General features: G+C 52.6%; 1 protein-coding gene across 2 annotated transcripts in view; it reads left to right on the top strand.

Annotated features, from left to right (window-relative positions):
* Positions 1–1,882: 1,882 nt before the first annotated feature.
* Positions 1,883–15,020, top strand: part of MEGF6 (multiple EGF like domains 6) — a 51,848-nt gene continuing 38,710 nt past the window's right edge. For both annotated transcript variants that reach the window (XM_075520432.1, XM_075520431.1), the window contains exons 1-2: positions 1,883–2,169; positions 13,004–13,126. In XM_075520432.1, the coding sequence (XP_075376547.1) occupies positions 2,004–2,169; positions 13,004–13,126 (289 nt within the window). In that variant the 5' untranslated portion in view covers positions 1,883–2,003. The remainder of the gene's footprint in view (positions 2,170–13,003; positions 13,127–15,020) is intronic.

Genomic DNA, 15,020 nt, shown 5'->3' with positions numbered 1-15,020 from the left:
CGCGGTGTTGCAAAGCAACGCAGTGGGGCGGTCGGTTCATCACGGGACTTGGTAATTTCTGGTGCCTCTCAGTAATACCCCTCCAGCATTTCCCCTCCTCCTGTCCCTCCTCTGCCCCATGTCCTCTCTTCCCCGGGGCTGAGCAGCTCCGCGGGGGACTCCGGCAGACCTCCCAGGCAGCGAGAGGAAGGTGCGGGTTAAAGAGCTGGCGGGCTGTGGCACAGGAGCGGTTTGCACTGATTTTCCTTCTGCAGACCGGTTCTGAAAATTTGCAGCATCTTTTAGAAAGGTTACATATTTTTCCACAAAGTAACTGACAAATTTTGGGGTCGGATATTTTTGTTAAACTCAAAATATTAGCGAGAAGCATGAGGACTGTTGCAACAGGTGAATATTAAGATGAGCTGAAGCGGTCCATGAAACGTTGGGAAGCTGCTCTTGCCTGGAACGATCTGCAAAGGGGACTCGTGACTAGAGTCCACCTTCCTTTGGAAACCGCTGCAGCAATAGCCTTAAATTGTTATTTTCTTCCTGGATTCAGCTTCTCTCTGTGTTTCAGAATTCTTCATGGAATGCTATTCATTGCAGTCTAAACCACAAGTTTTAATTTGGAATTTTACTACAGCCAAGTAATACTGCTAAAATGTCTCAAAGTGGCAGGCGCTGCTCTCCCCAGCTCAACCCTGCAAGCACATTGTTTCAAAACATTCCAGAAAGTTAAATGAGGCTTTTGAGCTTGCCTCTGGAAAATCCAATAAGCTATTCTTACTTCTTGTCTAATGAAAAAGGTAAAATAAAGTTCTAGGCACTGTCTTACAGGAAATGGTACTACTGTGCTTCTCTTTGGAGTAGCCACAGTGGCTGTTCCTTATTTGAGCTTAAATTTGTTGATGAAGATTTCTTTTTTTAGTTATTTTAAGAAAAGCCCAGTGAAGGTTTAAGGGGGACCTCTCTTTCGGATAGCAGTTAAGGACTTGCAAGGCCCTTGCTTTTTTGTGGAGGAGCTGCATTTTACCAGCCTGTGCACGCAACCTCGTGCTTGGACCCGGACCGGCCACTCGCACAAGTCACTAGCCAGAGACGGCCCGCGTGTGGGAGATGAGGCTCGGTGCCCGGCGGCCCTGCGTGCGGCTCCTTGCTCCCCTCGCCCTCCGCCTGCCCCAGCAGCTCCGGCTGGGCTCCCTGCGGGCCAAGCCACGTAGGGGAGCTCTCGGATGCTGTGGCCACCGATGACCGCTTTTGATGGCTCGCCAGGCGTATTTCGGGCGAATCGCGGCTTTATTTTCGGCTGCAGGTTCCGCTCGAGTTTCGGCTGCGTGCCCAGCGGCCGCGCAGGCAGATGCCGCAGCAGGGCCTTCGCCGCTGGCGGGTCACGGCGTTCCACGCGTGTGCCCCGGGGACAGCACCCGGCTCCCGCTGCTCTGCTGCGCCCGTCTGTCCGTCCGTCCCCGACAGCATCCCGGGACACTGCTCCCCGGTGCCCAGCAGCGTCCGCGCCGCCTTCCAAGCCCGGGATCGGGAAAACCCACCCCGCGGCCCCGCTCCCTCCCCTCCCCGAGGGCGGCGGTGGCCGAAGCCGAGCCCCGGTCCCCGGGGCTGCCCGCCGGCCGCTTCCCGGCTCCGTCTGCGCGGCTCCTCCGAGGGGTGCGCCGGGGCGGGGGGGGGGGTCCCGGGGCGGGGGGGGGGGGCCGGAGCGCTCCCGGGCCCGGCTTTACCTGCGGGGGCGGCGCGGGCCGGGCCGGGGCGGGGCAGGGTGGGCCGGGCCGGGCCCGCCCGCGGGCAGAGCCGCCCCGCTCCGCTCCGCCCCGCTCCGCCCCGCTCCGCTCCGCCGCCCCGCGCATCCCCGCCGGGCTCCCCTGCGCTTGGGGTCCTTTGCTTTTTTATGTTTTCCTCCCCGGCTCCTGCAGCTCGGCGCCGTTTCGTCTCCACCGAGTGCCGCGTTCTGTGCCGGGTCGCGGGTGTTTCTGTTTGCCCTCTGCCCGAATGCCCGTCAGCTTCCCGGCATGGGACGGGAGCAGAGGCGGTTCTGGATGCTGCTGTGGTGCTTCGGCGTTTTGGGCGGCGTGCCGGGTGCCGCCGGCAATCACTACCACTACCTCTGGAGAAGCTGCTACCCCTGTTACCTGGGGCGTGCGGGGTACGGAGCTGGCCACGCCGAGCTGAGGCCAGGTAGGTAGCCGGGCTCGGGGTCCTTGCAGGGGCTCTCTCCCTCGGCTGCTCGGCGAGCCCCAGGTTTGCCTGCTGCCGTGGAGGCAGGCGACGGAGCTGCCGGGTGGGAGTCCCAGGCTGGCGGCAACTGCAGTCACGAAGCGGTGACCCGGCTGCGCACCCGCGGCGTTTGCGTCGCCCCTTCGCGCTGTGCTGGGCAGAGCCTGCCGCGGGCGGATTGTTACTCTGAAAGTCACTTCTGGCAGGGGGGGAAGCGAGAGTTTCTCTCCCTCAGTTGCTGTGCAGCTATGCGGCTTGGTTAAAGGTAGCTACTGTGCGATAGTCCTTTAGAAAACAAATGTATGCCTATCGTTAGGGTATGTTGATTAGTTTTTTCCTCAGTTCCAGAGGATCTCACCCCGGTCCGGGGCAATAAATGAAATATGATACTGTTTTATCATGAAAAAAATCTGCCTTTCTCTCTGCGAGACTCTCTGAGTTTGTCGGGGTTGCACGAGTATCGTATAGTGGGGTCTTGCAGAGGATAGAGCTCCGCATTACTTCGTGTCATTTTACGCGTAAGGGGAATCCTCTGGCAGCGGTGACCGGAGCCGGGAGCTGGGCAGTGTACGGGCTCTAGCGGGTAGGTGCACTCAGAGGAGCCACGTCTCACAGGTCACCTCCCTGCCCTGAAGCGTTCACGCTTCCCAGTGTCTGTTAGAAGCAAATTCCCAGCCAAGGCGTCTCAAGCCTGTTGCTGCGTGGGTAGTGCTTGGCCAGCCTGAGTTTCCCGTGGAGCAGGTGGAGGGGACGGAGTCACTCTGCTCCCGTTGCACACGTGCAGCACCTTCTGTCGAGGGTACCCCGGCATGTCATCATCCCTTCGGAAAGCCAGAAGCATTAACAGACGGCGTCTGCTAAGAGTAGATGGAGATTCCAGCGTACCAGAAGGTGAACGACCAACTTCCACAGTTCCATTTCCCGATCGGTAAGGAGCAAACCAGGCAGTTCTCCCCCGCCATGGGCAGGTTTACTTTGTTCCTTTATTTGTTTTATGAGACTTGCACTTTCTGCTGCACTGTGTCGGGCACTGCAAAGAGGCAATAAATACTTTTTTTGCTGCTTTCCAGTATCTTTTGTTGAACATTTATGTGCGCTGGCTTATGTGTGATGGTAGGTGGGGGTGTTGAGCGAGGTGCAAGTTCTGCGAGTACACCCCCCCCCGTTTCCTCCTCTCTGTGTGTTCAGCTGACTTAGCAGCGGATAAAGTTTGTGGTTGCGGGAAGATTTAGGAAATAATGGAGAATGTGTGAAGTTCACTAAAGACTTTGGATGGTTGTGAGTAATGTAGACATCAAGGAATGCATTATCTCATCATGAGATAATCCTAATAAATAAATGCCCCAAGCAGTCGGTTATAAAAGTGATATCAGTACATGTGTGAGATGTGCCAGACCTTTGGAAATGGGGTGAGTTGCTGTTTTGTTATTTATAGACCAGATGTTTGTCTCAAACTCAGATCGCATTTGCTGTCTCCATCCAACTACGTTAGCTCATAGGACTTCTCCAAGACAAGCTCCTGAGATCCAGCTTTGTGTCTGGAATATAAACCTCCAGCCTTCCCTTCCCTACCGCCTAATTCACCTGATCCTGATCCTGCTTGTCTGGGCTCCACAGATAGCTCCATGCACGCTCACGGGTCCATCCTGACTTTCGTGTGAAGTATCTTTCAGCCTGCAAGGCTGAGGTGTTTTTCTCAGGTTCAGGAAGAAGGTAGTTTAAGGCTTCAACTGGAAAAGCGAAGCGCCTTCACCCAGGCCTTTTGGCTATTCTTCCCAAGGGCTCTGAACCGGGGGAAGAAAGCAACGCATCTGCTGAAAAGTGTGTGATCTCTGTGGCCCCTTTTCCAGGAGCCTGGTTTTTAAATCTTCAGAAAAAGGGTAAATATCCAGACATTTGCAAGCCAAAATCTGTCACATAAGCTAAAAATATCTTTCTTCCAGGAAGTTATGTCTAATGTTCTTACATGGTTTATAAAGGAGTAGGTGCAGATTACAAAATAAACCAAACCCAATCCAACCCACCACAGCCTTCAGGCCCACCCCACTGAGAACAACAAAAAAAAAAACCCAAGAAAAAATACCCTGCTCTCTTTCCATCTCTGGGAAGGAGTGAATTTTTGACATGTTGCAGCATGAAATACCTTTCCTCTGAATGGTACCTTTGACAGAACCAGCAGATGGAGGGGTGAAGGCTGACTCGGGTAAATCCTTGGTTCTCTCCTCTGGCAGGATGAGCCTTTTCTGTGCAAGTTGCTGACATGCACTAGCAGAGCACCGGGGTTTTGGCCTCGAATCTTCCAGGAGCACTCGGAGCTGCCGTCTCTTCCCTGTGCTGCCACAGGTGCTGCCTGGACCTTGCTCTGTGGGTGTTGGTATAAGAAACAAGATAATTTTTCAGAGAACTTAATTGTTGGCTTTGAATACAATTAGGTCCTCAGGAGATGTGACCTGAGAGAAGGTGCTAGGGGGAGGTTCCCTGAAGATGTGGCCCCCTGTTCTGGAGCCCTTCACCCACCAGCACGCAGGTAGATACCCCGAGGTACGCGGCAGCAGTCGGACGGCAGGAGCTGGATGGTAGGCAGCTGGCATCACGCCTGCAGGCGGTGAGGCAGAGGAGACAAACAGACGCGTGGCTCATCCTAAAGTTGATATTACTGTGGTTTTGGTTGATGATTTTTCCTTCGCTGCTTGAGCTTCTCTTCGACAGGTAGTAGCAGATGTTCTATTGGTCGTATGATTTTTCCGGTACCATGCACTGGTCTACTTGAAGTGCATTCCCATTTGCCAGTCCAGGCAGTGCACGCTTCTGCGCAGATGGGTTTCTGTCATCAGCCAGCTGCAAAAGCAAAGCAAGCACAACGAACTGCCGCATGTGCGTTTCACCGGCAGTTTTATTGTACGAAGAGGTGTTTTGTGTAATAACGGTGTACATTTCATTGAGGTCTTGAGTGCCTTAAAATGCATTCTGTGTACAAACAGTGCTCTGCTGGATGCTTGTGTTAGTGTAGAGTGGCTAATTGCAGTACTATGGATTATGCCCTTATACAGCTAACCTTTACAGGAGAGAGCATTGTGCTCTGCTGGGGCCTTGCATTAAATCATCACAGTGAAGTAGACCTGGTACCTTGGTATTCTCTCTGTGATCCTCTAAAACATGTCAGAAAACAGCATAGAGCATAGCTGGTCGCTTTTGTTTGCTTATACGGTTTCCGTTAGCCTGTGAGCTCCTTCAATAGCAACCTGCGTTTCCATCAGTCGGCACTAGTGCCAGGTCCATGTCTGTGTTTACCTGTGTGCGGTTAGCTTCCACGGCACGGCGCAGGGACCGAGCCGACGTGCCTCTGCGCAGGTACGTCTTCTAGCCAAAATGACATCCTGCACAGAGGAGCGGGGTAAAACAAAGCTACAAAAGAAGGCTTGAGAGGCTGAGGGTAGCAGCAAGTCAAGAGCAGGCTGCCTGCTTGTTGTTACGTGCACCTCTGCTCCTCTCTGAGTAATACCTAATTATCAGCACCATCCAGAGACAGAAATGTGAGCACAAGTGAGAGCTGGGCGACTCTCCCAGCTGCTGTGCTTGAAGGCAAAAAAGGGTGAGCTGAGGATAAAGCAAGCGACTGAGGCGAAACAGCTCCCTGATACATTTTCCCTTCATCAAATTATTGTAAAACCAATGCGTCTGTTCCTGAAGTGCCTTTGGAAACTGCTGCTGTTGAGGATGGCACAGGTAGCATAGGAAAGCTACAGGCATCTCCCGCCTGTCTAGGAGAGGCTGCAGCGGAAGGAATGCCGGCCCGAATAACCCTGTGGAGCTCTTCGAGAGCCTTCAAGGCTTTCCCAAATGCCTGCTTTACAACAAGATGAAAACTGAGGGTGTGGAGGCATTTTGACTGCCCAAAATGACCTTTCTTCTTTCCTCATGTGAGTCACTCGGATTCCGAGCCGAGACCGGCCTGAGGCAGGTACCGTTCTTCCTCGCCCTCGTCCTGGAAGAGGGAAAGGCTTCCAGGTTAGCAGAGGGGGGATAAGGCATCATCCTCTCCCATGTCTTCCTTGCACTGTCGAACCTTGCCTTTGCCGAGTCCTGTCTGCACGGTCTACCAGGGGAGCGTGGTATAACAGGGCCTCCGATGTCTCCAGGTTATTCGTGCTAGGGGCTGGGCAATACGTGCAAGAGACGAAGTAACGCGTAGGGGTTTTTTCCTTCTCACGCGTCCCGGCACCGTTCTGCACCCTGAGTTTCTAACCCGTGTCTGTAGTGCGGGGCAGCAGCAGTGACGCTGTGCTCCTCTAGCCGGGAGCATTCCGCTTCGGCCATCCAGCATGCCGCTCTGTTAGTTCGTCTCCTTCCAGTCTCTTTACTTCTTAAAATTGCTGAATTAGCTTCAACAAACTGGTACCGGAAAGATAAAGTCGCTAAACCCCACACATGCTCATCTCGATGGATTCTGATTAACCTTTTCCTGCAGCCCTGCTCTGTAATCCAGGCTAATTGCCGCAGGGATTAAAGCCTGGCACTGCTGTTTGGCCAGATAGAGCGAACCTTAGCAGCATATCTACTGCCTGCGCTTCCAGCTGGGATCCGTCTCCTCCTCCTCAGCCTTTCAGAGGAGATAAACTGCCTCTGTACCAAATATCTAGTAATTTGCAGAGCTGCTGTTGCCACTTTCTTTCCTCTGACACGGAGTTCTTGTTTGAGATAAATCATAGTATTTCTTCATGAAGACCTGTGCGCGGTCAGGGAGTGCACTTAAATACAGCCGTCTCCTCGCACCCTCCTCTTTTTTTTTGGTCTTGTGTTCATCGTCCCTACATTCGATTACAGCATTACCCGTGTTGGTCCACGTAGCCAGCATCTGAGGTCCGATGGATTGTTTCTGTTCGGGGAAGAGGCTGCCGGGAGCATCAGCTGTTTCTCGGGTGAGCCCCGTGTCCTTGCGGATGAGGACATGAACTCCGCTTTCCTTATGCAGCACGTGAGTTTCCCTACCCAATAAGCCAAGTCCCACTCCCAGGCTCTCGCTGTGTTTTTGTGTCTGCCTCGGTGGGCTTCGGCCAGTATCCGATGCTGCCCTATCCATGCCGGCACGGTGGAGTGCCCAGGCACGTGGGCTCGGCATGCTCCATCCCGGCATGGCTCTGGGTTGCTCGGTGTCAGCCACCCTCCTTGGAAGAGAAGCCTGTATGCTTCTAATTTTCTTTCTTTGGCATATTAATTTCAACCAGATTTTGTCAGCTCTCCAATAGCTCGGTGTGCCACAAACCGCATCTCGCACAGCGTCATGTAGATTTTTGGGTTTTTGTACTGCCAAGATGTGCACCAGGGACAACGTGACCCTTCGCAGGGATGCTCTGTCCCGGCCCCGGAGGAGGCTCCTGCTGCCTCCCGGTTTATATTCCTGGGTGAATCACTCGCTGGCGAGCCCCGTGCATGCCTGGGCAGGTTGGAGATGCCGCCGCTGGGGGTGGCCGGTAGACCTCCCCCCTCCCTGTCCCCGGGGCCAACGCAGTGCCCTTCCTCCATCACAGGTCCCACTGGGAAACACAGCTCTTGCCTCTTTCCTCTGTCCGCACTCTGTTGTCTGTTGCAGGGTGTGGGAGAGCAGTCCTGGGCTGCAGGACGGACCCTGGCGCCTGGGCATGGCCGGGCAAGGGCCACCCAGGGTGTCCGGCGGAGCGGGAACAATTCCCATTCCTCAGCACGAGCCGCTGCTGTCACTTGGGCAGGGCAGAGTGATCCGCTCGGATCCTGAGCGGGCCCCGACACAACAGCATTGCGGTTCCTTCTTTTTAGCGATGTGTTCCAGGTCAAACCAGAAAAAGCCCTGCTATTTCACACGGCTGCGAGCAAGCTCTGGCTCCTCTCTCCTCTGTGAGCGTTCGCGCGGCTGCTGCAGCAGTCGCAGCCCATGACTCCGCAGTCTGAGGACCGAAAGCAACTGGTCCCCACCAGAAAATGCCAACTCTCCATCAGAGAGCAAGGCAGTAGGCAGAGCATCCGCCCAGGAGATGCCTCTTCTCTCCCTGCGCTCACACCAGCGTTTGAATTTGGTTTGGCAAATTGCACAGTTGCATTATTTCCAAAGGCACAAACCTAAGATTTCTTGGGGGATGACACTGCTGCCTTCCCGTCAGGGGTGTGAACTATGGGAGGTTTTATTTTGGTCGCACCGTCATGTAGTATACGTCCAAAAATCTCTCTGCTATCGCAGGAGGAGATAAGCGAGGCTCCAGAAGGCAAAACGGGACGTGGCGGGTTCTGCGGGAAGCGTGCTCGGTGAAGGTGATGGGTGTTTCTGCAGCCGGGGCGCGAGGAAGGACTGGCTGCTTTCCCGGGCCAGGGTGGGCCAGGGCAGAGCGGGGCTTTGGGGTGGGGACAGCCCCCTGTAATTACAGAGATTTAGAGGCTGAAAAATACAAAGGGGAAAGAAGAGACGTTTAGAGAGGAGATGTATAATTACTGAGTATGAGTAATGGGGTGAAAGGAAGAAGTTTATTCAACACATCGCTAACTTTCTGGGACGGTAAATTCTCTATGGTTTGAGATTAGAGTTGAAGGGAAGCAGTGGAATAGTCATTTAAATTCAGACCAGAAAACTTTATTACTCTATATAAAATCTTCCCAAACCCCGGTTTTCCTGTTCTTGAGCTGAATAGAGCCAATTCTATGTATCAATAGCTAATTCTGCCCACAGAGATGTTAAAAAACAACAAGAAGAAGTAGCAGAAATGCAAAGTATGGAACGTGGCCCGGCTGTGTCCTGCTGGGAAGCTGTGCCAGGCTCCCGCGAGCTCTTTGGGAGACATGGCGTCCGTCGTTCACCGCGCTGGCTGGACGGGCGCAGGGCTGGCCGCGCTTCCACCGCGCAGGCAGAGACGTCGCTGTTCTTCTGGCCCTGGGCAGCTGCGGGCAGGCCAGTGCCTTTCCCTCGTGCCGCCGCGCCGAGGGCAGGAGTGCCATCCTCCTCCCAGTGAGCGATGGACCCCGTGCGATGGCCTCTCGGAGGCGTCAGACCTCAACAGCCCAGTTCGAGCTTCGTGGGGACGCTGGGGAGCCGCGGGGCTTGGAGGCTGCCAGCCGCGCTCAGAGGAAGGGCTCTGAGGACGCGTGCTCCGGTGTTGCTCCCAAGCAGCTCGCTGTCCTGCTGCGTGAGTAGCGAGGGCATCAGTGACCCTCGGGGTCCAAATCGTGTGAAGCCTTCGCAGAGGAACGTGATTTGATTTCAGCTGGGTTGCTCTGACGGGCATCTCAGATTCACGCCACAGCATTTTTCCTCCCTGAAAATTTGGTTTGGATTTGCGTTACTCTTCGGAGAGCATCGCTTAAAGTTCATGTTTCACCTCAAAAATCTATTCGTTTTCCTTTCGTTAAAAATTAAGTCTCTTGGAAAAAACAGGAAGAAAATACCAAAACCTTCTAAAATGCCCAGAGAAGGAATCTAGAGTCCACTGAATGAGCACAGGTCTGGCATTACAGAAATTACCCTTTTCTGCAGGAGCTGCAGTGGGGTGCTTTGAAGAAAGCGCCTTGCGTGGCCGTTGCAGCGGGCCGTCAGCAGCCCGGGTTGGGGGTTCACTGGGCGTCGCCGGGACAGAAGGGGCAGAGGGCCGTTTTCATGTGCTCTGATCCTTAGCTTTTAACTTTGTAAGCAGTGAGAAGCCTTCCAATGAAAAGTATTCTGAGAAAACAAACCTTTTTATTATTACTCTCTAGCTCAGACACACTGAGTAAAACAAGCATCACCTTTCCCACTTAGCTTCCCGCTTCTTCCCTCACCCAGTCCATTTGCTTGCCGCTAGCTGATTTTGTTGGCAATTAATCGGATGCAAATTAATGTCAAATTCTAGCACTGGCTTCAGTCAAGGTTGCATTTCTCTTTTTCCTGCGGTTTGCGATGCCCTTTGCCTCCCCAGTGAGAGCCGTAGCTGCAATCAGGTAAGAGCAAGCTAGCAGAGCAACGGGGGAGCCGGGCGATGCTTCGGGCAGGGGAGCAGATTGCAAGGGTGAGGCTTGAGCAGGTTCTTGCACCGCTGGCTTGCAAAGACACAGTCGGGGCAACGCCCTGCCGTGATTCATTGCGGAAATGTTTCTTTCTCTTATTAGTAACGGTCATTGATGAAACGGTGCTGGTTCACTGCTCAGCGTGGCTCGGTATCGTCCTGCTGCTGGCGTGACCGCTTCGCTGTGCCGGCGGGCTCTGCCCTCCGGTTTTCCCCGCTGTGCGGCCCCAGCCGAGCTGTCGGGGAGCGTGCGGCGGCCCGTGCGGCATCAGGAGCGCGCTTCCGCGCCGGCTGCCGGTCCCGTGCACGGCAATCCTACCCACCGGCCGAGCCCCGTGCACGGGAGTTCTGCCCCTGCTCTCGTGGGTTTAACCTTCCATCACGGACTGCTTTAAACCTCCGGGGAGCTTCAGTGAGAATTGGGAGGCTCCAGCTGGATCAGTCGTGTGGGTCTGATAGATTTACCGAGGCGAGTGACATGATAGCAGGCAGAATCTAGGATGAAAAAAGAAGTCACGTGTTGTGAGGACTGTCAGGAGCTTTGTACACGCAGCGTAAAGCCTTCAGTACTGAAAACGTGCATTTTGCTTGTGGCAAATTCAAATTGAGATCCTGTTTAACAGCACAGATGTCAAAGTGCTGTGTCCTCAATCAAGTGTCTCGATTATGGTTTAGGTTCGTATCTAACCGGCGGCAACAGCTTTTTGTGGTACTTAAAGTGCCCTAAACAAACTCAGACGATACATGCCCTTATCCAGAATACCCACGTGACGCTCCCCAGACCTGCTGTTTCTGGGCCCCGCGCATTGCTCTGGTCAGTCGTCATCCCAGCCCCGTTACTTCATCTATTGTGAACTACATGTACGTCTGTGAAATTGTTGAGGAGCGTTGCCTGTGGAACAACGCTGCTGGAAGGGCAGAGCTTCGCGTTGGATACTTAGCAGCCTCGAGAGATTTGCTCCTCCAACCCGCCCTGCACAGTCAAGGCCTTGGGCTGGGGTTTCTGTACCTGGGCTGCTCAGATTGCAGCACCCTGGCAGGGTCAGGCTGTGCAGAGCCGTGTCCCAGGTCGTCTCCTTGCTTGGGGATTTAGCCTTCTGTTCCAGCAGAACCTTGCATGACGGGTGTAATGGATAACAGCAATGCTGCCTAACAGCAGAAAATAGTTGTGCGTGCTGAAGACGTCTTCACAAAATGCAGAAAGCCTGTAGAAACACTCATCGACCCAACGCTACTGAAGTTTTCTCTCCATGAAAAAAGGAATTGCTGGTTGGCTTTTTTGCTGTTAGCGTGAAGGTGATCTGGTTCCCCCATCTGAGTAGAGACCTTTGATCCTTTCCAGTCTGAAAGGTGGTGTACACGTGCACACGTACACACACACAAAGGGCAGGAATTAGGGAACTGTACAGCTGTATCCACAAACATCCCTGGCATTTCTCGTTACAGCCATATGAAGGAGTCTTACGGCTCAGAAACTTGAAATTGCCTTTGACAAGCTTCTGATGTGCACCGTAGCACCATGTAGCTGGGCGCTCCAAACATTTTTACATTTCTTCTCAGTTCTGGAAGTTATTCCCAGTGCTTAAAGGCAATTTAAGGTCTGTGAAACAGGAATGAATCTCCCTTTCTGTAACACACTGCCATCTACCTCCCTGGTTTTGAACTCTGATAATAAAACGTAACAGGATTTTTTACCAAGAACTCATGGGCTAGTTCCCATTTCAGCTCTTGAAAGATCGCTCAGCGCTTGGCAGAAGATTTTTCTGGCTTGGAGACTGTCTTTTGTTCGAGGGCCTGTAGTTTTACCAAGAGACATGGACATGCTCGGTTTTATTGGCCAAGTGGGTTCCTTGTTGCAGGAACGGCTGCCTCAGTTCTCCCGGGCTTGCTCTGGTCACGGAGCCGGGAGGAGAGGGCTGGGGAGCTGCGGTCAGCGTCTCGCCGTTTGTAGTCTGCCTTTTGTATTTGGGGTCCAGTCGGACGTCACCATGTTCTTAAGTATCATATAATTATGACCGAATCCTTGCTAGTCGTACAATTGATCCATTGTAATAACTTTCTCCAGGTATTAACATGTTTTCTTTCTTGTCTGCAATGCTGCATAGCAATTCCGAGCATAGCTTATCACCAGGTACCCCAGATTTTGCTGCGTGTCAGCAGCAGGTCAAGTGAGTTCCAGGCGTACGTGGTGTGAGATGTGTCAAGCGCTTTGCGAGGTACTGAGATGAGAAGCGCGACAGTAAAACCTCTCACCTTTGGCACGTGGCTGAGCTCGGTGGAAGCCAGCTTCTGTGCTGCCAGGGGATGAGGCTGACTCGGCAGGATGGGAACGTCTGCTGCTGCGGCACCGGGGCGTGCGACTTCGCTGCTCCCTATCGCTCCCCTCGCTTCAGCCTGTAACGTTAGGTGTTTACTCCCACCGTTCACGTAAGTATGTAAGTAACAAATGGGCTAGCCCAGCCTGTTTTCAACACACAGAGTAAGGACGTGTAAAATTTTAATAAATCCGTAATCTTAGAGCAAATGGGAAAAGTGACCGTTGCGAGGTGAACAGCATGAAGGATGGTTTATGCCGATTGACAAATAAGATGATTTTTTTTCCCCTGATTGCACGCTTGTCCTTGACATTTCTTCAACAGCTTGACTGATGAAACGTAATGAAATGGCAATCTTGTTCCCTCTGCATTTGTTCCTCAAATCTGGAGTTGGTCAACAGAGGATAAATAATCCTGACGTCAGATACCGTCATGCCCACTCCTCTGAATTTTTTTTCCCTCTTCCTTTTTGTTTTGCAGATGTCGATGAGTGCCAGGTCCATAACGGGGGCTGCCAGCACAGATGTGTGAACACCCTTGGATCTTATTATTGTGAATGCAAGCTAGGCTTTCGCCTGCACGCAGATGGCAGGACCTGTATTGGTGAGTCACAGTTTTAAATTTCTTGAGAATCTCTAATTCTTCATAGCCCTTTTTGTACCTGTACATGCGTGGCATTGTACACAAAAGGCTTACGTTGCCTTACCCACTCACATCCGTCCTCTGCGCGGGGAATTTGAGATGACGGGGATGGATTGCCTGTTCCTTCGTTTCTCAGGATCCTGGTCGTCTTCCCCCACATGTTTCTGTTACTGGGTTCATAACGTTTGCTGTTCTTCAGTGTGGACACGTAGAATTTAGACTTCTTTGCAGTTCCTTAGTTTATTGTGGTTCAGGAGAAGTAACTTGCAGTGCTTTGGTGCTTCTGCTTTTGATACAGGATGTACCAGATACGGCATTTTCAGAACAAATACATGAAGTGGATTATGAAAAGGTTCAAGTCAGTCTTCATTTTTACCTCAGCTATTTCCCTAGTCCGCATGGTAGGCACTAGGTGTGACAGACGAGTGAAAATAAGCACGGCTGCGTGTGGAACTGTGGCCGTAATAATCTCGAAACCCTCTTCCCTGGGATGTTCGTCACGCGTCCGCTTGAACGGTGCGTGTCCAGACATTACGATTCAGATGCCAGGTCTGGCTTGCAGCTGATTCCTGGGCCAATTTCTTGAAATATTGTTGTTTGCCTGCCCCAAACTAGAGGCTCAGAGACACCGGGGTGGAGCTTGGAGTCTGCCTTCCAGCATCTGCTGCTGCTGTTGTTTTTATTAAACCACTTCTCTCTCACAGCTTTATTTGACACATTTTTCCATTTTTTGAGGGATATTTTCATACAAGTGGAAAGAATTCCTGGGCGATGGTATTACAAAGGCCATTTGCTGGTTTTTCTCAGAATATAGTCACGTTCCAGCGTTTGCTAAAAATGGCTGTGTGAGCATGTGTGTTCCAGTTGGGAACGGTGATGTGAGCAGACAAAAAGCCACCTAAGGAAGCGGCACCCGCCGTGCCCAGGGCAGCACAAACCGCACATCTTTCTGCAGCTGCCCCGCTACGTGATGACACTCTCACAAGCGCAGCGAGGCGTTCGCCGAGTGCCCTGTATTTTGCTGGAAAAATCCAGAAGCGAAAGGATCAGAAATAAAGAAAAAAAGCCGGTCGTTCCCAGCCCACTGCTCTAGCACCGGACACGTAAACTTGCGTTCATGGCTATGCATTGCTACTGTTTGCATGTAAGTGTGTATGTGGTCTGTCATCTAATAGTTGTCTTTATAATGTGCAGTTCTCTTTTTTGTGGTATAGAGTGATTCTGCCGCGTCTGCCTCATAGAATAAAACAGGAGCCAGCCATGGGGAAGCTCTGGTGTTCTCAGCAGGGTCAGCTCCAGAAGGTGAAACAACTTCCAGAGAAAGTATAAAAGGGATCGCTGCTGGGAGGAATCTCTTGTTTAAAAGCAATTTCCATCCTTTGCTTTCATTCTTCAGGCTTACCTGCTCGTGTGGCTGCGATGTGCAGAGCGCTTCTGCCGGGATCCGGGCAGGCAGGGCTTCCCTGCTCCACGCTGCTTGCACCGAGCGCTGCAAACCTGCTTTGCATTAAACTTCTGAGCAAGTATTTGCCGTAGTGTGCACAGTGTTGGAATTCATCTGCCAGAATTAAGGGGTCTCTATTCATGAAACCTGATCTACTACGGGAGTAACTCGGGCAGTTTCTGGAAGCTCTGGGGAGCGACGCTGGCAGGATGTGCTGTTAGTTCAGCAGTGCCTGTGCCCCTGTGATCCACAAAGTACACAGGAAAGCAGATGCAGACCAGGCAGGGCGAGTAAAGACTCTCGCTACATAATTGTCCAATGCTGTTTCTAAAATAACAGCAAAGCAGACCTAAAAATCTGGCTTTCTTGCTTCGGGACTGGTGGCTTTTGTTCTCTACGCTGTTGTGCCAG

This window comes from Mycteria americana, chromosome 18, assembly GCF_035582795.1.
Source record: "Mycteria americana isolate JAX WOST 10 ecotype Jacksonville Zoo and Gardens chromosome 18, USCA_MyAme_1.0, whole genome shotgun sequence".
NCBI classification, from domain to species: Eukaryota; Metazoa; Chordata; class Aves; order Ciconiiformes; family Ciconiidae; genus Mycteria; species Mycteria americana.
Note: the sequence above shows the minus strand (reverse complement) of the source record. Positions and strands in the feature narration are given on the sequence as shown.